The 24,117-nt window shown below is 37.4% G+C and overlaps 1 protein-coding gene across 1 annotated transcript in view; it reads right to left on the reverse strand.

Annotated features, from left to right (window-relative positions):
• The window catches only part of CTNNA3 (catenin alpha 3), a 1,082,048-nt gene that overhangs the window by 285,748 nt on the left and 772,183 nt on the right, over positions 1 to 24,117 (reverse strand). The window contains exon 12 of the mRNA XM_040975830.1: positions 5,679 to 5,879. Coding sequence (XP_040831764.1) covers positions 5,679 to 5,879 — 201 coding nt within the window. The remainder of the gene's footprint in view (positions 1 to 5,678; positions 5,880 to 24,117) is intronic.

The following is a 24,117-nucleotide window of genomic DNA, read 5'->3' on the forward strand; positions in this document are numbered from 1 at the left end:
GAGCTTTTTCTGGATCTCCCACATGGATGCAGGGTCCCAAGGCTTTGGGTTATTAACTATTTTCCCAGGCCGCAAGCAGGGAGCGGGATGGGAAGTGAGGCCACCAGGATTAGAACCGGTGGCGATATGGGATTCCAGTGCTCACAAGGCAAGGACTTTAGCAGCTAGGCTATTGCACTGGGTTAATGACAGGCGCCATGGCCTAATGGCTAATATCTTCACCTTGAACGCACCAGGATCCCATATGGATGCCAGTTCTAATCCCAGCAGCTCCACTTCCAATCCAGCTCCATGCTTGTGGCTTGGGAAAGAGGAGAGGACAGCCCAAAAGCCTTGGGACCCTGCACCCATTGGGAAACCTGGAAGAAGTTCCTGGCTCCTAGCTTTGGATCGGCTCAGCTCAGCTGTGGCAGTCACGTGGGGAGCGAATTATCAGACAGAAGATCTTCCTCTCTGTCTCTCCTCTTCTCTTTATATATCTGACTTTGCAATAAAAATAAATAAATCTTTTAAAAAAAACAAAAAACTAAATCTTTTGCCTTTTTAATTATGTAACTAAGGTCGTACTAGACAGATACAACATAAGGAAAGTAGTATATTTTAATCAAAGTAGATTGAAAAGTATATTTTCAGCCTAATTATCAAGCTAATTAGGTCTGTTACTTTAACTTATCTGAAGAAATATTCACTGCCAAATTTCAGAAGTATTTATTGGTTCCAAATTCTTTCAGCTGTGTCATTTGCCTTCAAGAAAACAAAAATAACTCTATGCCCCGTCTCTATTTTAGAAAGAAGGGAATTCTGGATGCATGCATTCCAGCTTGGGACTTATTAGGTACTTGATGGATGAAACCTTGTTTTCCAGCCTTGCCAGTTGCCAACAGTGAATGTCATCATGATGAGTTGGTCAGATTCATTTATGTGCCTCTTTTATTTTGGTCAATGAGCCTGAATGACAATGGAAACAGGTGCTTTGGAGTCTGCTAATTTCTGAGTTTGATGGGGTCTATAAATCAAACTAAAGTATACTCTGTCAGTCCACTCTTGGTTTAGGTTTTTCATCAACCTAGTATGAGACCACTGAAGCTGATGCTAAGAGCATGACTTGTCAGCTTTCACAGTGCAACCCAGAGACCGGTTATTTAACGGAAAAGCCAATCTGTTTTCTCCTTCCTAATAGGAATTTTGACTAGCAGGGAAATAAGAAAGAATAGGGTAGAATAAGGAATTTCACAATGAATTGCAATATTATGCCTTTGAATAAAATTCAGCATATGACACACTAACTACATCTTATTTAAAACACACTGTTAGCATTTGTGAACAATATAAACTTTTGAAATTTAACAAGCAACCTTGCTTCCTAATGCTGAGGAAACACTTAGAGGATAATCAGATCTTGAAGATGTGCTAATGAGCCACAAAGTGTGGTTACAATCAAAGATATGTTCCAAAGGCACTCTTCTTTGATTTAGATACGTTTCATTTAGGTTTCATCACTGATGACAATATTTTAAGACAATTCCTCAGAGATTAGGAACTCAGAAATAAATACAATTCACAATTGTTCCTTTTTTTTTCAGGGAGGGGGGTTAAAGATCTGAAGCTGTAGGAAAGAAACAAAGAGAAAAGAACCCACATACATAACCATGTAAAATGTAAACTATCAAGGCTTCAAAATGCAAACATATGAAGCAGAGAAGAACATCTCTGTTGAGCTAACTGTGGAGGACAGAACAACTGAAGTATTTTCCACAGACATCTCTACAGAACAGAGAATGCTCTAGTTTTTCTACTTTGCTCAAGATCAAATTGATTTAAGTAGGTATTTCATCCAATTTATGGGTTAAAATTTCCTTTAGTGAGGTGCATTGGTGAATTTCAAGAAAGGTTGATTGGAAAAGTGTTTGCATTTAAGCAAACTGAGTTCTCCAAAGGGAAAAAACTGATCTAAGAAAGGCCGACAAAAGCGAAAGCCATAAACCATATTGTTCTAATAACAAAATGCCATAGTACAGAATAAGAAGGATTATTCTATATTTATTATATTTGGCTTATAGGATAGCATTCACCTGGAGTACTGGCATAGAACTAACCAGAAGAGAAACCTCCTTCCTTTCTGGTTTGGCAACACAGCTATATTGAGTAGTTATCTAGTAAGGTCACTCTAAGTCATAGAGGTTATTAGCAAGCCTATAATTAAATGTGTAAATAACCTTCATTTTTATTTTCTGACTTCAAAGTCATTAGGTCCAGTATATCCATAACACAGTTCACATTCTCAGAACATCAGAGTTTCACCTCCACTGCCTTCTTTGCATATGTTGGATACAAATTCATTCCCATGGAAGCTGCACCACCAAGCAGTGCCTTGCTGCAGAAGCTAGATCCCGTCAGGCCTCTGTCTCCCAGGAACTCTCCTCAGCTCAACTCGCCAAGTTAATGGACTGGTACAGTTGATTCTACAAGAGTCCAATCTCCAGACCCATAAAGTCGTATGCTACTCCCAGGGGTAAAAGCTGGAAGACGATGGCTATCTCCAAGGATTTCTTCAGTGTTATTTCAGTTCTGACAGTGGGGATTCCAGGGGCAGAAAGAAACCACCTCCTGCAGGTAGCCCCCAGCTGGCGGAAGCCTGACAGACCCTCATTTCAAGGTGGTGACCCTGGGCAGGCAGCTCACACAGAGCATCTGATGACAGTCTGGGGAAGGACTTTGAGCTTCCAAATCACCCATCTCCTCAGGAGCACCCTGCCTGCTTCCTTATCTCAACTAGGGGAAAAACAGAGATGGCAAGGACAAGCTTCAGCACTCGGCCTCAAAGATTAACCACTCCTTCACAATTTCCCCAGACCATGCACCCTCCTGTCACTTCTTAAAATAATTTGGGCCTGGTGCGGTAGCCTAATGGCTAAAGTCCTCGCCTTTAACACACCAGGATCCTATATGGGCGCCAGTTCTAATCCCAGCAGCTCCACTTCCCATCCAGCTCCCTGCTTGTGACCTGGGAAAGCAGTCAAGGACAGCCCAAAGCTTTGGGATCCTGCACCCTCATGGGAAACCCAGAGGGAGTTCCTGGCTCCTGGCTCCTGGCTTCAGATTGGCGCAGACCGGCTGTTGTGGTCACTTAGGGAGTGAATTATCAGACAGAAGATATTTGTCTCTGTCCCTTCTCATCTCTGTATATCTGACTTTGCAACAAAAATAAATGAATCTTTAAGAAAAAAAAAGAGTTCAAGCAGCCTCTTTGAGAAGGATGATAGTTCTTAAGACACAGAGGTCTGCGATGCTCTCATCTAGAAACACATGAAACTTTTTCTTCCCTTTACGCTAAAACCTTGTCATCATTGTTTTGAATTGGCACTGAAGCCAGGGACCAAACTTTTGGGTAACACAACATAATTCAGAACTGTAAATGCGACACCTCATGTAGACTCGATCATAAAGCGCATGCTCACAGGGCTTCGCTAACATGATGAACAAACAAACTGGGAAGGGCAGTGTAGAGTCGTCTGGGTAGACTTTATCTCTTCAATTACCCATAAGGGATGCTCATTTGACTTAAAAGAGAACACGTGAAAGAGAATACTTGATAACTTTTTTCCTCTTACTTGTAATTCATTCATCAGAAAGTAGAAGAAAATCAGAAATGTAGATATTCTGTACTTGATTTAGACAAAGAAAGGATCACTTAAAAGGACCATTTCAGTGGAGTTTGGGGAAGAGATGTCAAATTACACAGTCATGCTCTTAAGCGAGGAAATACACTGTCACACTCAGTGCAAAAGCAACTGGGATGTGTTCCATTTCTGACATTCGTGAGTTTGGGGAGTGTTTAAGGAAAATCTGTGTCAGGAGTTGCAAAACACACTCCTTTGTGTTTCCTTAATATATTTTTTGTTGTTTTGTTAATATAATGAGAAAACCACGTTTCACAACTCATTAGTGCTTTTCTGCATCAACATGCCAGCAAATCAACAACATTAATCACCAATTCCGTGAAACCTTCTTGAGGGTGTGGGGTAGCTCTTCAGAACGGGTCTAGTGCAGGCTACTCAACTGGTGATTTTCTCTTAATTCATTTGAAGACGCAACTTAAAAAACACTTTAACAATGCACAACTCTTCCAAATTCAATATACCTTTGCATAAAGCAAATAATGATGCTATAGGATCAATAATTTCAGTATAGAACTGGAAATATTTTGGGGAATCATAGGATCATCACTCTAGGGCTAAGAGACAATACCATAAAAAAAATTAACCTGGGGGGCCCAGCACATTAGCCTAGCTGCTGAAGTCCTTACCTTGCAAGCGCTGGGATCCCATATGGGCACCAGTTCCAATCCTGGCGGCCCCATTTCCTAATCCAACTCCCTGCTTGTGGCCTGGGAAGGCAATGGAGGATAACCCAAAGTCTTAGGACCCTGTACCTGCTTGAGGGATCCGGAAGAGGTTTCTGATCAGCTCAGCTCTAGTCTTTGCGGCTGCTTGAGGAGTGAATCAGCAGAAAGAAGATCTTCCTCTCTGTATTTCTAACTTTCCAACAAAAATAAATCTTTTAAAAAAGAAAAAGTAGAGCAGCTGGGCCTCAAAATAGCACCCTTGTGGATGTTGGTATCAAAAGTGTTAGCTTAAAAAAATAAATAAATAAAATAATAAAAATTAAAATTTCACAGATCACAAAGAGTTTTCATAGAAAAGAAGTCTTTGCATTATGACTTACATAAACAGTTTATCACTCTTGTGAGTGAATCCACATACATTGTGAAACTTCTGTACACTTTTTGGATAACAAACAATATTATTAAACATAGGAATGCCATTTTACTGCATGAATGAAAAAGTAAGCACTTGCTGGCTGATTCTACAAAATATCAACTTCTGTGGTACAACTGAAATCCATTGTTTTACTCCCTAGGTGATCAGAGAAGTTTATGTGTAAGAACAAAATGTTGTTTTGCAAACAGACTGCTGATGAAGGTAGACTGCATTTTTCTTTTCTGGAAACAAAGGACAGACTTATTCTAAGTAACATAAACAAAGATCTGGGTTATCAATAACACAGCTAAAGAAGGGTCTGGGGTCTATTATGTAAGTGTTTTTATATAAGTTTTATAAAAAGATTTATTGTTATTTATTTTTTATTGTTAAGTGTAAGAGGAGGAGAGACAGAGAGGAAGATCTCTCCGCTGACTCACTCCCCAAGTGGCCACAATGGCCCCAGCTGAGCTGATCCAAAGGCAGGAGCCTGGAGCTACTTCTGAGTCTCCCACATGGGTGCAGGGCCCCAAGGCTTTGGACCATCCTCAACTGCTTTCCCAGGCCACAAGCAGGGAGCTGGAAGGGAAGCAAAGCTGCCAGAATTAGAACTGGTGCCTATATGGGATCCCGGTGCATGTAAGGCAAGGACTTTTGTCACTAGGCTACTGTGCCCAGCCCTGTTACATAAGTTTTAATTCTACTGGAAAACCTGCATATCTGAACAAAGCTGGCTAAAGTCTGATTTCCTTGAGACAAATTTCAAATGACATAAGCACAAGATAAAAGCACTGATCACACTGTGTGTCAAAACAAGCAACGAAGCTCAAGATTCTCTTTCCACGTGCACGCACATTTGGCAGCTCTATAGATGCCAACATCAGGAACAATGCAGCTGTTACAAGGATGGAGACTTACCAGTGCTTGTAAGGAAGTTAACATGTTTCATCACACCTTCAGTGTAAGCCCCTGGCTCGTAACTGTCCATTTCACCCGTGACGATATGAGCAACTCTTGCTGCCCGTCCTCTGATTGCACCTGCAGCACGGTCTAAATTATCAGCATCCTGATCTCTCAAGGCGATGATGCACTTGTTAACATCTTCCAGGATATGGCTTTCTGTAAGCAAGCAGATCAAATCAGTTGGCGCAGGCATTTGGGTTGTACAAATCTAGCCTGTTATAATTAAGTTTACTTTTGACTTCAGATGGAGCACTCAATGAGACTGCAGAACACTGAGACTTAACTATAGAGAAAAAGTCCAATAAAAGTTGAATCATATAAATAACTACCTTCTAATACATTATATTTGTTCAATACTCATAAAAGAAAAAATATGCAGTTTGCTTGATTAAAGCCTGAAAACAGCAACAAGTTAATATGTACAATCATTTTTATTACTAATCTCAAATTATACTTACAGAATAACAAATATATAGAATATGGGCAATGATACTTCTGAGAGATTAAAAAAACAGTAAAATAATTGGTACTTTCACTTCTGACTTTGTCCCATGACTCTTCAGCCACTTTCACATATTTAAACAACTCTTAATGAAAAAAATACACAGATAATAATTACAGTAAGAATATTTCAGTAATTCCAAACTATATTATTAACTTTGTACCTCTCAATACTCTGTGTTGATTATATGTAGTTAAGCTATAAACAATCATTCATATGAAACTCCTTAAAGATCCCTCCTTAAATTGATGTCTAGAAAATGAAATCAAACTTTCATAGACAAGGGTACCTGATGACCTTAGAGAATTTCCCTGCAGGCTCCACTGGCTTCACTTTTACGTAGCTTGATTTCTACAATCCTCTGTGTTCTGACTTACAAGCATATTAGAATCTCGACCTAGACCACCTTTCTCCTTAGTCTGCTGGTTCAACTCTGAGAATTCTTTCAGGATGTAAGTCAAATGCTTCTGCATCAGGAAACCCATGTAGATCAGCTCATTTCTTATAACAAGACACTTGTGGCACAATTTCATTTGGCATTGCCATAAAATAGTTTAGACTCAGACTTCTGTTACAGTTTCTTCATGTGTTTTGGTGATGCCCTTATCAAATGATCATTATAAAATGTTCTGTAATAAACTGGGAATCATATGAGGGCAGAAGTTCTTTTTTTTTTGAGGAATTATATCTAGTTTCTATTTTAATACTTGGCCGTACAAGGTTAATAAGAATGACTGATTGTTGATTGCTTTTTTAGGAAATACTTGTGAAAGTAAATTACATTGTTTGAATCCTAAATTCTTATCTACAGTTAGGTAAATTTTTGTGGCCTGAAAAATTAGTCAGTTTGAGTCATATAATGACATTCAGATTATTTATATAAAACATGATTAAATACTGCAATTTTCATTATAAATTCACTATTGTTTTAAGACATTTGTAGCATTCTACCGATAATGTAACATTCAAGCCTATAAAAATTTCAGCCACTGTTTCATTTCAAAAGAAAGTATGACCTTCACATTTCCCCTAGAACTGAAGTGCGAGGTTTAGTAGAGAAGATATAAAAATTGTCTATTAAAAAATGTGACTGGGCCTGGTGTGGCGTGGCCTAGTGGCTAAAGTCCTCGCCTTCAGTGCGCCGGGATCCCATATGGGCACCGGTTCAAATCCTGGCAGCTCCACTTCCCATCCAGCTCCCTGCTTGTGGCCTGGGAAAGCAGTGCAGTACTGCTTTGGCCTTGGGAACCTGCACCCGCATGGGAGACCTGGAGGAAGTTCCTGGCTCCTGGCTTCAGATCAGTGCAGACCAGCTGTTGTGGTCATTGGGGAGAGAATCATTGGACGGAAGGTCTTTCTCTGTCTCTCCTCCTCTATATTTATCTGACTTTGCAATAAAAAATAAATAAATCTTTTTTAAAAAAATGTGACTGATGCTCACTTCAGTAACACACTAAAGAAATTGTCATTTTCCAAGGATATTAGAAGATTTTCATTTTGAAACAAAATATAAATGCACATAATGAAAATTCATCAAAGGTGCTTATATTTCAGAGATATCATTGTTCAGATATCCAACATTGAAAAACAGAGAAAACATATTTTTTTTTGAAAATTCTTGACCCAATAAAGTCTGCTGAGTCCATCGAATTGAAGATGAAATCATTGTTATTATAAAGTAAATTTTTACTAGTGAGTTTTGTGCAGGAGAAAACAGAGAAAAAAAATTCACGAACAATTACCTTAGTGATCATTTCTTGTGTAAAATAGTGATATTTACATCCACTAAGTTTTTATTTAAGGCAGATAATAAAAGCAAGGAGGATTTTTCTGTGTGTGTGTGTGTGTGTGTGTGTGTGTGTGTGTGTGTGTGTGTGTGTTACCAGCTTTACTATTCTGTGTGGTTATTCCTTGCAACCAAATAATGCTGTCAGAAAACATGGTGTCAACTGTAACAATTATGATAGTTTAATCAGACATAAAAATAAGTCCTTCGATGATTATATATAAAACCAGAAAATCAAGATGCAAAATAATTAACAAAAAAAGCAAAGAACCATATTTAATCTGAGATAGCCAAAATTAGAGATTTGGAGATGATAACTAAATGATCATTGGGTTAGTAACATGAAAATAATAGAAAAATACCAATAACGGTTTATAAAATTTCTGTTACTGTGATACTTTCCCATTTTGCTGAACATTTCACAGAATGCTACCAACATCTGTTTGCACCAAGTTCTAAACAGAATGCCAGAAAAAGAAAATCAAAATGTTGATTTACTCCAATATATGAACACTAAAATATTAGCTAATTAATTGAAAGAATTACTTCTTTGTTACTCATATTTCAGCTGAAATTAAGTAGCTAAAAGAATTTCATAAGTGGTATTAAATCTCTAGGAAAGAATAACAAACACCTTGTAGAAAATGTTTTACTGTTCAAGGCCTTCAAATGTTGCTGATAGAATGGACTTATTCATTAGACACAGTTAGAGTCAGTTGGAGTTCTACATCTAATTAATTTTTTCTGCCCTATGCATGTACTTGCCCTCAATAATTACATCATGAAAAGTGAATTTTTAAAGAAAGAGAATTTGTTATTATAGAACAAGCACATTTAGAATATTGTGATTTGAAACACTGATATATAGGGAAGATTTGTTTTAATAGGTTCAGACTATCAGCTTAACATTTAATTTGACATGAGAGGTAGAACATTTTGGAACTAGTGCAAATACTGAAATGCACTATTTTAAGAGCAGAGATATCCTGCATTACTAGCAATTTCTATCAATCATTTTACAATCATACTGTGATGGAAACGGTGAATTCTATTTTGTTGGAAAATAATAATACACAAGAAAATAAAGGAATTGATCTATTAAAATATAACTTCAACTGCTGCAAAATTCTCAATTGCAACTACAGCAGAAGAATTTAAAATACATTTTTAAAGTTCTACATTAATTTTTTATTAATTCTTCAGTTGTTCTCAACTAAAGCTAGATTTTGAAAGACAATTCTGCTGCTCTGGGGAGCAAAGAAAACAGGCAAAATGCAATGAGAACAAAAGGTTAACATGGCTCTTGGCCTCCAAAGTAGTCTTGCAATTTTATAATTCAGACAATAGACTAAATGTAGAGCATATTTTATTTGCGAAATCCAAACTTCACTGAGAAATAAAAATGTTTTAATTCCTAAAACTTGACTTTGACTCTATTAATGGTAAACCCTGAAAAAGATTTTGTGACATCATCCATCTGCGAGGCAATAACACAACATTATCAATATCTTCTCTTGATATTTCAGACTAGACTCTGAAGTGCAAGGAAGACAAAAGGATACTGCCACTTGTGCAATTAGGAAAAAAAAGACTATCTGAAAGGCAGAGTGTCAAGAAGAGAAAGAGGGAAAGAAAGGAGAGATGGGGGAGGAAGGGAGAGTGAAAGAGAAAGACCTTCTGGGTCGCTCCTCAAAAGGCTGTACAGTCAAGTCTGGGACTGGAATGAGGCCGAGAAGTTGGTGCTGGAATCCCACAGGAGTGGCAGGGACCACATATTTGGGCCGTCTTCCTTTACCATCCTAGTTATAGTAACAGAAAGCTGGATTGGAAGCAGCTGTTTGGCCTGACACTAATAAGAGAGTACAGTTCCGCACATGCAGAGTAAATTCAGTGAGCCACAATGCCAGTCCCTTGATATTTTTTTCCTAAAGAAATGAGTTATAATCCAAACCAGGCTGACATTACTAATTTGCATAATTAAAACTAGTTACTCAATATGACTGATTTCAGAGTGATAAGCTGTTTTACTTTAAGAAAACAAGCCTCAAGTTCTGCATACCTAAACTTAAGTTATTTATTTCAAATCCATTACAGAGGCAATTGCACAAATAATTAAGAAAAAAACCCAAAAATACAGTATATTTCCCCTTTCTCTTTTGATTAAAATATACCTGGGACTAAAAACTCAAAAGAATGCAACCGTGTACAATTAATAGTACAGTTCTTCATAAACAGTCATAAGTCCATCATTTCGGGCATGGAAGATGGCAGAGTGGCCAGCATACTATTGTCGAGATATATTTAACAGTTTCATTGGGAATCCACCTTTGATCCAGAATAGATATGCATACTGCACTGTACCCTCACATCTGGATATAACAGTCTCCATTACACAGCTACTATACATCCCCTTAAATGAAAAGCCACAATACAAAATCAACAACAGGAAGAAAAACAGAAATTCGCAACATGAAGTTAAATAATATGCTACTGGATGACTAATATGTTGCTGAAGAAACGAAAATCAAGAACTTTCTTGAAGAAAATGATGCCATTGTATAACCTATGAGTCAGTGAGGAATTTCATATGAGAAAAAAAAAGTATTTGAAGAAACAAAAACAAAAACATCAAAATCCATGACATACAATTTCTGCTGATCTTTGTAGGGGAGGTATGTCTCCTGCAGGGAACAGATAGATGGGTTTTGCTTTTTGATCCAATCTACTAATCTATGATGTTTGATTGATGAATTTAAGTCATTTACATTTAGGGTTAATATGAATAGGTGGTAATTCAGTCCTATCATTTTAGAAATGGGTTGCTCATTGATTTAATCTTCTGTTGTTATGTTACTGGGATGTTTTTCACATTTGTCTTTGCTTTTGGTGGGTGCTATTTCCTCAGTCAAGAGAACATCATTAAGTATAATTCGAACAGCAGGCCTGGAGGAGGCATATTCTTTGAGCTTTTCTTTAGTGTGGAAAAATTTTATTTATTTTCTAAGACAATGAAAAGCTTTTCTGAGTAAATTATTCTGGGACAACAATTTTTTTTTTCCTTTTAGAATCTGAAATATGTCTCTCCAGTCTCTTCTGGCCTGTAGTGTTTACTGTGAGAGTTCAGCTGCAAATTTAATCGCCATTCCTGTATTGGTCAATTGATTTAAGGATCTTTTCCTTATGTTCAAATGAAGAGAGCTTAATTGTCATGTGTCATCATGAAGATTGCTTTTGATCAACCCTGTTGAGAGTTCTGTACCCTTCCTCTATTTTGTTTCCCAATTCTTCAGATTAGGCAAGTTTTCCTTTATTATTTCTTCAAATACATTTTAAAATCCAGCTTGTCTTTCAGTACCTTCTGGAATTCCCATAACTCTTCTACTTGGTCTTTTAATTCTGGAATACTTTTCTTAGATTGATTCAGTTCATCTTCTGGCTTTTTGATTGTATCACCATGTGACAAGAAATATCTTCCAATTCTGAGATTCTTTCTTCTGCTTCTTTCATTCTATTATGGATAATTTCTCCTGAATTTTTAATCTGTTCCATTGCACCCTTCATTTCCAACAATTCAGTGTGATTTTATTTCAATGTTGTTATTTCCTGTGTGACATATTCCTTAAACTTTTGTATGTGCTTCTAGTTGTTGATAAGAAAGCTTTAAAATAAGTGTTTCAATTTCTGTATCCCCTATTTTCTTGATGTATTCTTTAGTTAACTTTGAGGTTGGCAAAGGCTTTTGCTCCTTTGTAGGGGAGTCTTCACTAACATTCATTGTGCATGTCTCTTGTTTTGCTCTTAGTCATTGTACTTCTGCTTAGCAGATTCTTCTCCTTGGGGCAGGTTTCTAAGCTGTGTCACCCACAGATTTTCAATTTGGTTTTACTTTCAGTATCTCTTAGTTTGGCTCTCACAGTAACTTTCTGTGTAAAGTTGTTTTTAAAAAGCAGCAAAAGCTTGGAAATAGATAAAGTGTACTACTGCTTGCTTCTTCTTGTTTTCAGTATCCTTTTGGGTAAACATTGCAAATCAGATCACATAACAAGTATCTAACTCTTTACAAAGTTGCTCCTTTGTTTTACTTGATATTACTGTAGATTTTAGGGGAAAAACACTAATATTGATTTCAAAACTGATAGTAGAGTATGGGAAGGCAGCATTGATGTAAAGCAGCTTTAACCACTACATTTGATGCTAACATCCTGAATCATTGCTATTTTTTGTCATGATGTTCCATTTCCACCTGGATCCCTGTTATTATACCTGGAAAGGCAGTGGAGGATGACTCTGTAGCATGTATCTTGACAACTGGATGCTAGACTGTCATTGTCTATACTGGCAATGTCAGGACACACTTAAATAGCAGAATGCTGGACTTATGACTGCTTATGAAGCACTGTACTATTGTAATAATATGGGGGATATCAGTTAGGGAGAGGGAAGTTGGGGAGGGGATAAGGGAAATCCCAGAGCTTATGGAATTGTATCCTAAAATTAAAAATGAAATAGAAAGGGAAAAAATGAAGTAATTTATCACACCTGAAAAAGACATGGAGAAAACTTGAGTGCATTTTGCTAATGGTCAAAATTCATAGAACTTACAGAGTGCCACAATACAAACTGTGGACGTTGTTATTAACAATGTCCAATACTGGTTTTTCATAACAATGTCCAATATTGGTTCATCAATATTAATAAAAAAGAGTCCTCAAACATTTTACATTCAATTTCAAATCTATTTTACATCTTCAATAAGTACTCTGCATCTTCTAAAACTGTAAAACATTGGTGTTTAAATCATAAAATTAGTTGCATTATTACCTACAGATGTCTAACAATAAAGTAGGAATTTTGACTAATACCCACTACTTTTTTCTAAGAATATAAGAAAACTTTTAGCATTCTTCTTTTTCCATTTCTTCTAGTCTTCTGCCATTTTTGCTGTCAACTGGTTTCTGTATTTGAGTTTCTAGAGGATTGCTCTAGGAAACATACAAACATTATTCCTTTTATTCATGATGATTCCAAGATACCGGCTTTTAGAATTTCATGTTTTGAAATAAACATAGATCTTAAGGTAGACAAGTATTTTTCTAAAATGCACACTTATTTTAATTGGGTCACAAGTCAGTATCAGTTTTAATCCAACCTAAGGTTCTAAAAATGCTGAAATGTCATATGCCTTCCAAATATCATGATTCTTAAATTATATTACTGAACTACTTCAAATTCATGATGGGAATGCTAAATTGTAACTTTAGCATATTAATTCAAAGCTTTACAGAAATGCATAAACTATTGTTTATGCTATTATAGTAAACAGCTGAGTGCACTTCTCATACTAATTTTAATTGATACTAATTTTAATTGAACACCAAGATAATTTTAATCCTACAGAAACCACATGGACAGTTTACTAGTGATGTAAATATTTTACAACAGTTTGGAGGCCTAGATCTAGATCTACATCTGTTTGGCTAGAGGGAACCTTAAGTGTATATTTCAAAGACATCAAAATGGAAGAAGATTATAGAAAATGAAATTAAAAAGCAAAATCCAAGATCATTGCATGATATGCCACCCTTATCTTGAAACAATAAACAAACAGAAAAATTCAAAAACACATGAGACTTCATTCAGCCTTCACTTTCTTCCACTGAGCTTTCATTTAGCACTAAGCTTTTTTTATGTTAATTGTCCCATTGCTTTGGCTCCTATAGGCCAAGAACCTATTAACATTTAATAACAAAGCCCTGGGAACAACAACAACAAAAAAATAGCTTTGAGGGTATTACCAGATTGAACATCAGGATTGTCAGCAGGAACAGACAGTGGTGAGCAATTCTCCCGTGTTATGCAATAAAGCCAGTCACTTCCTGCACACTGGATGCTAATGACGGCATGCCTCTGTGGCTGGATGCTCTTGTAAAAGCAGTCGGTATTCACCTGAGTGCTACTCAGAACAACTTAGGCGTTCAGTCAGGAAATCTGTACTTCTGGGCATAGAGGATACACTATACACCTCTTGCGCTACATGCATATTCCTTAAGAAACCAAGTACATAAACAGAAGATACATGGATAAAATTAAGGACAAGTGAGTTGCTTATAATCTGAAGACTTTTGCTTTTTCTTTTTTCTGTCTCCAGAACAGAACATTAAGCAAGCAGTTAAGTTACTTTAAGTACCCTCAGCATACAATATTCCTCCACCTGGAGGGAAAATAAAAGGCTCAGACTTAAAAAGGTCACGACAATTATAAAGCACTTTTCTTTGGAATTAGTATTTCTCATGTAATTTCTCAAATACAGATTAGTGTATCTACCTCCATGAGAAGATTTCTTCTTGTCAGTTTCATCTATCTACTGTTTAATAAAATCTTGAATCTGCCAGATTGCAAACCATTTATGAGGTTAGAAGTGAACTCACCAAGTGATTTCCAATTCTCAAAATAGTATCATTCATAAAATACTCCCACCAGATTTGTTTGTAATGACATGTGAATACTTACAAAATCATATGCGATTAGACAGCAGATTACAAAGACACAACTATCAAGGGGAGCATGTATGGCTTTTAATGAATAGCACACTGGGTTGAACTGCCACTTGTGACACCAGCATCCCATCTGAGAGTACTGGTCAGAGCACCAGTGGCTCCACTCCAATTGTACTGCTATTGTGCATAGGAAGGCAGTAGAATAGGAAGTCAGTGCTTGTCCCACTGGCAGCCAAGGAGGAGACTCAGAGTTCCTTTCTCCTGGCTTCATCTTGGCCCAGACCTGGATGTTGTAGCAATCTGTGGAGTAAACCAGTGGATGAAAGATATTTGTCTCTCTTGTTCTCCCACTTTCACTCTGTCACTCTGCCTTCCAGATAGCTAAATTTAAAAATAAATTGTTCTTTAAAAAAAAACTATTAGCACTTCTCAAAAGTCTAAAAAATTGTAAACATCAATTTAAAAAATAAGACATTTCTATTTCCTGACATTTTATAAGCTGCTATTGATTTTCTAATCAGAACACACCTGGTTCTTAAATCTTTTTGAATAACAGTGGATTTACTCAGATATTAAAAGAGAGATGTTGAAATTCTGTCAGTTGTTATATCCTAACTAATTTTTTTTCTTAAAATGTAGAATGCAATCAGGCAGAAATGATGATACAGCTTACTGTATTTTAAAAAGGATTTAAATCACTAAACAAAATGTTCCTGGATTATATTTTAAGGGAAATGATTATGAGGATTTTCACCACAATTATAGCTTGAGTAACCACATGAAAGTGACACCTAAAGTTGCTGACATGACTAACATCTTGCAAAGGGACCCAGTTTACTGAAATGTTGTAGAGGACTTCCTAAGTGAAAGTTAAGATAGCCCCTTTCCTCATTTTCTGTGGCAGGTACAGAAATGTTTACAAGCAACCAGCTATGGCTGTGCAACAAAACCTCTGGAATCATCGTTAGGTGTCTTAGTGAAATGAGTGCACTCAGTCTTTGCAGTCTATTTGTAGAGTTACATTCGAAAATGACAGTTCCCAAAATGCAACTCTAAAAGAAATTCATTTTCTAGTAACAAAGATGATTTCCTACATATCCATAGATTTAGGAATGTATGTCATGATAAAATTCAAACCATAGCCATTGATTAATTGACTACTACCAATCTTTCTATTTTAGAACACAAACCAATCTTTTTTAACATAAACAGTAGCTTCACATAATACAACATTTGAAAATAATTTATAAACATTACAAAATTAATTTATATAAAAGTATAACTGAGATAATTTTAAGTGAATAAAACAGGATATATATCTGCAAATTAAGAATGAATTATAAATATATACGCATGATTGTCCAAAAGCTACTGTTCGGGCTCGGCGCGGTGGCGCAAGTGGTTAAAGGTCCTCGCCTTGCATGCCCGGGATTCCATATGGGCGCCGGTTCTAATCCCGGCAGCCCCGCTTCCTTTCCAGCTCCCTGCCTGTGGCCCGGGAAAGGCAGTCGAGGACGGCCCAAAGCTTTGGGACCCTGCACCTGTGTGGGAGACCCGGAAGAGGCTCCTGGCTTCGGATCGGCATAGTATCGGCCCGTTGCGCTCACTTGGGGAGTGAATCATTGGACAGAAGATCTTCCTCTCTGTCTCTCCTCTCTCTGTATATCCGCCTTTCCAATCAAAAAATAATAAAAACAATTCTTTAAAAAAAACAAAAGCTACTGTTCAACTCTATGCCTTTTCAGAAAATTGTAACAAAAATTTTTGGACCCTTTAATAGTTTAATAAGTAGTAGCATGATGATATTAACTTGCAAGTTATTTTCCAAAGAGTTTTGTACCAAAATATACCTTTTACATTTTTAAAAATTTACTATCTACAATTATATTCCATGTTAAAGGAGAAACAGTTACTAAACAATATTAACAGGTAAGGCTTAGGGAAAGCAGCAGAGTTTTACTTATTAACGATTGTATTATTAATGAAGAAATTATCACACTGAAACCCCTAGACAATCCTTAAGGTCTCAGCTCTTATAGGGCTGCTTTCCTCTCTGTTCTTTAAAACTTTTGAAAACTGACAGTAACTAAACTAAAAGAATATAAACTTTACTTTCATTCAATAAGTCATTACATATATTCATATATTATAGTATTCATCCACTCATTCTTTTAATTCACACATGCCTTAGACATGTTTTCAGCTCATTTCTAGATTATCTCAATGACATAAATGTTGTAATAAAGCAAATAACATATTTTTTTTTATTTTCCAGTGTAAGTGAAATGTATGTTTACTAATAACACCTTACAATTTGATAGCATACATTTGTGTCTAAAAACTTGCACAGCCATAATTTAAAAATATTTGATTGCTAAAAAATGCAAATGATTCTCTGAATCCTAGCAGGTTGTAGTCTTTTTGCTTGTGGAAGGCCTTGCCCCAGTACTGATGACTGCCAACTGATCAACCTGGCCACTGATGAAGGCTGAGTTGGCTTCAGCAATTTCTTAAAATAAGTCAACAATGAAGAGTCTCATGGGGTTGACTGTTTTGTTCACAAAAGATTTCTCTGTAGCATGATAGAGCTATTTGACAGCATTTTACCCAGAGCAGAACTTCTTTCAAAATTAGTCAATCTTCTTAAAGCCTGCTGATGCTTTATCTGCTAAGTTTGTGTGGTATTCTAAGTCATTATCATTTCAACAATGTTGACAGCTCTTCCCTAGGAACACTCTCCATCTCAACAAACCACTTTCTTTAGCAATTTTTCAGAACCATCTCCTTATCTCTTCAGGTTTTGTGAGATTGTAGCAATCCATTTGTGATCCAGCTGTCATGTCTACCTCTGTGTATATCTATCTATCTATCTATCTATCTATCTATCTATCTATCTATTTATCTATCATCTATGTATCTTAATTTGAAGCAGAGAAAATTAGCAACTTCCATCTGGCAGTTCCCTTCCCAGATGCCCACAAATTTGAGGTTCGGCCAGACTGAAGTCATGGATGGGTGGTAGGGACTCAGGTACTTGGGCCTTCATCATCATCTGCTGCTCTAAAGGTACTATAGCAGGGATCTGGATCTGCAGGCTGGGCTGTGACTTGAACTCAGCGCCTGTGATAGGGAATGCAGGTCTCCCAAGTGAAGTTCTTATGTTTGTGCTATGTGCCTGTGACCGGGCACCACTTCTACCTCAATTCTGTTGCTATTTCTATCAAGTTGCAGTTGCTTCCTCCACTGATATTTGAATGCGCTAAAAGTCATGGGGATTGGAGTCAATTTTTTACAAAGTCCTTTTAGAGCTACTATTTTTACTTCCTTCAAGAAATTGAGAATATTTTTGAATGACCTCTAAAAGGCTGGGCTAACTGACTGCATCCATAGGTGCATGCATAAGAGTAGACTGATTGGGCTTTGGTGCAGCATCAGCTGGCAAGTTCTGGGACTAGTGACAAATCTTGTCAAGCTAGATTGCAGACGCTCCTGAAGAGTGTGATTTCCAGAACTAGGAGTGGGCCCAGTAGGGAAACAGTGGGCACCTCTCTGTTGGGTTGCAACTCCCACTGCTGAGCATGAGAACCAGGGATGGGGCAAGCCTGGTTAGACAGGTGGTGACTCCTGCCAGCATGAATGTGGGTTGGAGAGTGGGTTAGTTGGGTTGAGCTAGGCTTCAATGCCCATTGACATTTATAAGAGCTGAATGGGATGTGAGACAGACTGGACCAGTCTGCTGCACATACTGGTTTGCAAGCATGGTAACTGAGGTTGGGGGTGGGCCTAGTGTGGATTATTGGGGGTTACTCTGACTAGGCTGCTGTTTCCACTGGTATATGTGAGGGCTGAGTGTAGGATGAGCAGGGCTGGACTGGGACACAGCTCTCATTGGCTTATGTAAGAGACAGAGCTGCAGACAGAACTGACCCAGCAATTGTGTAGGCTGATGTGAGTAATGATCAGAACCAGACCCTGTACTGGCAAGCATACATAAGAGCCATAGCTGGGATCACTACACATGAGGTTTCTTTGGGGATCACCACCCTCTGCTCCCGACTGAACTGTTGAATTCAGAATTCTAATCATGGGGAGAATTGCAGGAACTGTGGACTGACCACAGAGTACACGTGTCTACACTGGGCTTCCTTAGTGGTTTGGACGGAGCATTGGACAGCATACCCAGATACACATGGAGGATATGGCACTCCATTGGAGCCTGCAGAGAACATCGGGTACCAAAGCAGAGGAAGAAGGACAGAGCAAATCAGTCAACTACCCCAGTCAAGTGTTGAGAGCAAATATCTGGATAAATGGAGACTCTAAGGTGGACTATGTCAGTCAATAAACCTTGGAAAGATGTCCTCATATTTAAAGCAGAGAGATTGACAGCATTTCAGAAATATCAACACCACTTAAGCAGAACCCTCAATGCATAATTTTTTTCAGGGACCCTGGGATGACATTGGTGGCTGTTTCCTATCCCTGGGTATTGGGGTGGTTGGAAAGCTGGGTGCAGCTTCTCTTTTCTCTCCCCATTCCCCGGATATAGGAAGAAGTAAAAGAATTTTTTTAAAAAATTGTGAAGTCAGATATACAGAGAGGAGGAGAGACAGAGAGGAAGATCTTCCATCCGATGGTTCACTCCCCAAGTGGCCACAACACCCGGAGTTGATCCAATCCAAAGCCAGGATCCAGGAGCTTTCTCTGAATCTCCCACGGGTGCAGGATCCCAAGGCTTTGGGCCATCCCCAACTGCCTTCCCAGGCCACAAGCAGGGAGCTGGATGGGAAGTGGAGCTGCCAGGATTAGAACCGGCGACCATATGGGATCGTGGCACATGCAAGGTGAGGACTTCAAGCATTATTCTATCGTGCCGGACCCGTAAAAGAAAATTTGAAACATGGTCTAACTCAATTTCCCCTAATCCTTTACCCTTCCCACTCTAATCAACTATGCAAACATCATAAAAAAAATTGTAAAGCTGGTACAGAAGTGCAGTTGGTTAATCCTCTGTTATGTGGTGCCAACATCCCATTTATGCACCAATTTGAGTTCTGGCTGCTCCATTTCAGATTCAGTATTCTAGTCATTGACTGGGAAAGCCGCAGAGCATGATCCAAGTCCTTACAACCCTGTATCCATGTTGGAGAGCCAGAGGAAGCTCCTGTTTCCCAGCTTTGGATCATTTCAGCCCTGATGTTTGGGACCATTTGGGGAGTGAACTAGTGGATTGAGGACCTTCTCTTTCTGTCTCTCCTCATCTCTCTGTAAAATCTGTCTCTCAAATAAAGTCAAGCAAATCTTTAAGACTGTGGGGGTAGGTGGTAGGTAAATTTTCCTATCAAAACGCTAGGTACATATGTATTAACAAGCATTAATGTCTCCATCTTCTTAGAGTTTGTAAACAAGTAATTAACACTGGGAGTCTGCGAGAGAGTTTTATCCACATGAAAAAGAGCACATTTTTAAAAAGGCATATTATTGGGAGATCTTTATGATATGTAGCCAATTTATGAATATGTTACTAAGCTGCTTATTTATTGTTTACAACCTATTTTTCTTCACATGTTATTAGCTTTATCTGTTTCTTTAACAACTTGCAAAATATAATTCATGGCCATTTTATGCAGAAATCTTAGTTCAGTTTAGAATAGAACAAAAGCAAAGAACAAAAGTTTGAAAACATCATATAGAAAAGAAACAAAAAAAAAAAACATTTTATTTTTTACTTCTGCGTTCAAAAGCGAAGTTTCTCTTAGAAAATTCTTTCTCCTAAAAATTTCTAACAGTTATAGTGATCACATGGAACAAAGTATTTTTATTTAGCAGAATTTTTTTCCATAATTCAAGCATGATGAAAGAGAACTGAAGGTGGAATAAATAAATATCTATACGAGAAGAACCACAGTGCAGGAAGTTAGTGAAGTGCTGTAATGAACTCAGTGACTATGACATTGGGAAGGAAGGCGTGTCACACAGCTTTTCATTACTACACTGAATAGCTGACATTGGCTATTGAGGAAGGAGAACATTTTATTTTGATTCTTGATTTGGAAGTTGATGATCTAAGATCAAATGGGCATTATAGGTTTGATCCTCTGGTGTGGCCAGAGGATGACAAAAGTGGGATGTGTTCAAAAGGATGACATGATGAGCCAGGAATCAGAGAGGCAGCAATTAAGCCTAATTATCAGGCATCTATAACCAATGACCTAAAGACCCCCACTAGATCTATCCCCTAAAAAAACCACCTGGATGACTCTTCATCCTCCTAGCACCACCAACTTAACAACTTGCAGAATTAAATGCTTATGAACATTGCGGGGTGGGGGGCAGGGAATGGGAGAAACCTTGTTTAAACCGTGGCAAAAGGTAGCATGATAGTAAAAGCTGCTGATATCAATGAGAGGGAAACCATTAAAACGCTTGATGAAACCATGAAACAAAACATGCTTTCTTTTTTATATTAAGGTCTTAAAAATAAGAGAAATTAAATATTTGCTAAATAACTTGAATAAAGATAAGACATTTCTTTTAATATGTAAAGAGCTCAGTTCAGCCTGCATGGCTTATTCTCCATGTAGTTTTAAACCTCCACTGTCAGACCACCTAATCAAACCATCCTGAACAAATTGAGTGTTATTATCTCAGCAACCTTGCCTGGAAGGCCATTCCTTGCATTTAAGCATCTCTGCGTGAAAAACAGATTCACAACATCTGGTCTCATTTCGTTTTCCGTTAATTTTCATTTTGTTGCCTTTTCCATTTTATTTCCTTTTCCCAATCATGATTGTTGAACTACAAATAGCAATTTTCACTGGTGTCTGTGGTCTTTAATTCACTGTCTATTTTTAAGGTTAGTGGCCTGTCTTGTAGCTTAAGGTAACAATAAAGTAATAATTTAGGACATTACAATCACCCCTTCAGAATGTTGCCATAGCTTTATTACACTATTGTTGACAATAACCAAACACCAGTAAAAAGTTGTTGTGAATATTTTTTTCACTGCTAAGGATTCACAGACTCTGATTTATTTCCCTCTATTTGCTTGTCTCTTGTATCTTCCACTCTAGATTATTCCCAACATTTTAGAAATAAACTGATCACTTGGAACAATAATATTTTAATAAAAAAAACCACAGGAGGCACAAAATTTTATAGTCCAAGAGATAAATACAATCAATTCAGTCATGAGTAAGGAAATTCAAAACACTTGGCATCCCAGATTCTCTCATAATTTTGCATGTGGTATACTGTGTGAAAAAGTGAGTCTGTCACACACTATAAAATGACATTAAAGGACTTAAACAAGAGCAGTACTATTTTTCTCACACTTAATATTCATTCCAAACTTTATACCTGACATTACCAAATGTTTTTTGCTATCAAGAAATGTCAAACCAAAATATAAAAAATTTTGTTTTTTATCCTGCTATATCAAAGACCTACACTACCACCTAAAATTTTTTTTGACAGGTAGCAAGGTGGCATGGTGGCACAATGAGCTCAGCTTTGGCCTAGAAGACCAGCAACCTACATGAGTGCAGGTTTCCATCCTGTCTGCTTCACTTCAGAACAAGTTCTCTGCTAAGGCGCCTGGGAGAGCAGTGGGGGATAGCGTGTGAGCTCCCTGCGAGAGGCTGGGCTGCAGCTGCAGACTACCAGTTCAGGCCTGGATCGCTGTGGTTATTTGGAGAGTGAACCTTCTCTCCCTCCCTTGCTCTCTTTCTCCCTGTCTCCATCACTCTATCTTTAAAATAAACCTTTTATTTAAAAAAAAACTTGGCTGCAGTGTAAACCATAGTATTATCACATTTGGAACAAATACAGTCATTAGTGGTGAATTTAGTTATGTCTTAATGTTGCTGATAACTATGTTATTACTTATATGACTTAAACCTGCCCTTCACAGATTAACTTTGATGATTTGCTCTCAAGTGCCAAATAAGAACATATTTCCCTGATCCAACAGATCAAGCTTATATTGCAAATTATTTGTTAAAATTATCTCTCTACTGAAACAACAAACTTTGAACATGAACTCCTAGAAACAACAAACCTCTGCTGACTGAGTCAATTCACCTTTCTTAGCAAATCAAAGCCACATAAATATCTCCCGGATATCTTCTCTGGAGCTCTTCTTGGGATTCCGCCACCCTTCATATTTCCTATCCTTTGACTGTATCTTTGAGCAGCGCATCCTAAGGCCATGGACTGCAATGCCCTGTGTCCTTTGTTGTACCACACTGACATTCAAGAATGTAAGCTTTTCCTTGGCCACCTGCCTCTTAACACAGATTTCAAGTTAATCCCTCCTACTGGACTCTTCTTACAGAGACTGTGACTGAATATGTCCTACCTTTTCTTCCTGGCCATGTTGACCACTCTAACCGTGCTGGTCATATACTAAAAGTAGCATCTTTTCAGACTGACATTCCTGCCTAGCTACACACCTTCACTCACTAGGTTTTTGTGTACTGTGGAAGGAGACATTTGTCTAACATGCTGGTTTGGGGAGGCAAAAATAGATTTCTCTGAAAGTGATATCAGCAGTACTTACTACCTTTCCATGAAAATAGGGGAAGGATACAATCAACTAACCTTAGTCAGAAACAAGACCTAGACTCATTGGAACAACTATTTTCCAACAATACGCACTAGCCTGACTCCTAAAGAAGGCCAGCCTCACCTTTTGAGGATTATCTTTTGGAATAGGTGTATTAAAATCCTATATTGTAGCAAAAAATAATGACAGAGATCTTTGCTTTTTCATTCATTCATATTTACACATGTTTGTGTATCACCACAAAAAAAAGGAATGAGAAATAAAATTCTACAGGGCTTTTGTTTATATTAAAACGACTTTTTTCCTGTTCTCTGTTCATGTAATATACTTATTTTATAAGCTCTGCTGTTAATTTGAGTGGTCACGTTTCAGAAAACATGTCCAAATTTATGTGAATTTGTTTTTGTATCAATTGACTGATCTTTAAAATCTGGAACTGCATGAACAAAAGTCATTATAGTTATAATAAGCTAATCTTGAGGACTTGTATATGTTAGGCATGGTTAACATATTATTATATCCTTTAATCTTCCAAAGAACAAAAGGATATAATTACTATTATTACTTTCATTCTCGTCAAAGAAAAAGAGGCAAACAGTAATCAAGTAATCTGAAGTTCAAATACTGATATTAACTATCAGAGGTAAAACTGAACCCAAGAAATTTGACTCTTAAGAATTTTTGCTTTAAGCCATTTCTTGATGTTGTGACTCAAGAACAACTATGCCATTCTGAATGATGATAATGTTTCTATAACTATTCTGTAAAATAACCATACATATTTCTCATAGTAAAAACACTGTGTGGAAACATATGCTTTCTTAAGTTTTACAAGTTTCCAAAGTAAAATTTTTGTCAGAGTTTTATTTTACCTGGAAAACATTAAATAGCTTTGTTTTACTGAGCAACCGTGACTTTTCTCTTTACAGGGCTCCTCTGATAGTAATAAATGCCTATCGTCTGATTTTCCAAGAATATCAAACACGAGCTAACAGATTTATGTGGTAGTGGAAAACACCCAATTACTTTTAGTAGAATGCCTT

Source organism: Ochotona curzoniae, unplaced genomic scaffold (assembly GCF_017591425.1).
Source record: "Ochotona curzoniae isolate NIBS_2020 unplaced genomic scaffold, NIBS_Ocur_1.0 contig_2692, whole genome shotgun sequence".
NCBI classification, from domain to species: Eukaryota; Metazoa; Chordata; class Mammalia; order Lagomorpha; family Ochotonidae; genus Ochotona; species Ochotona curzoniae.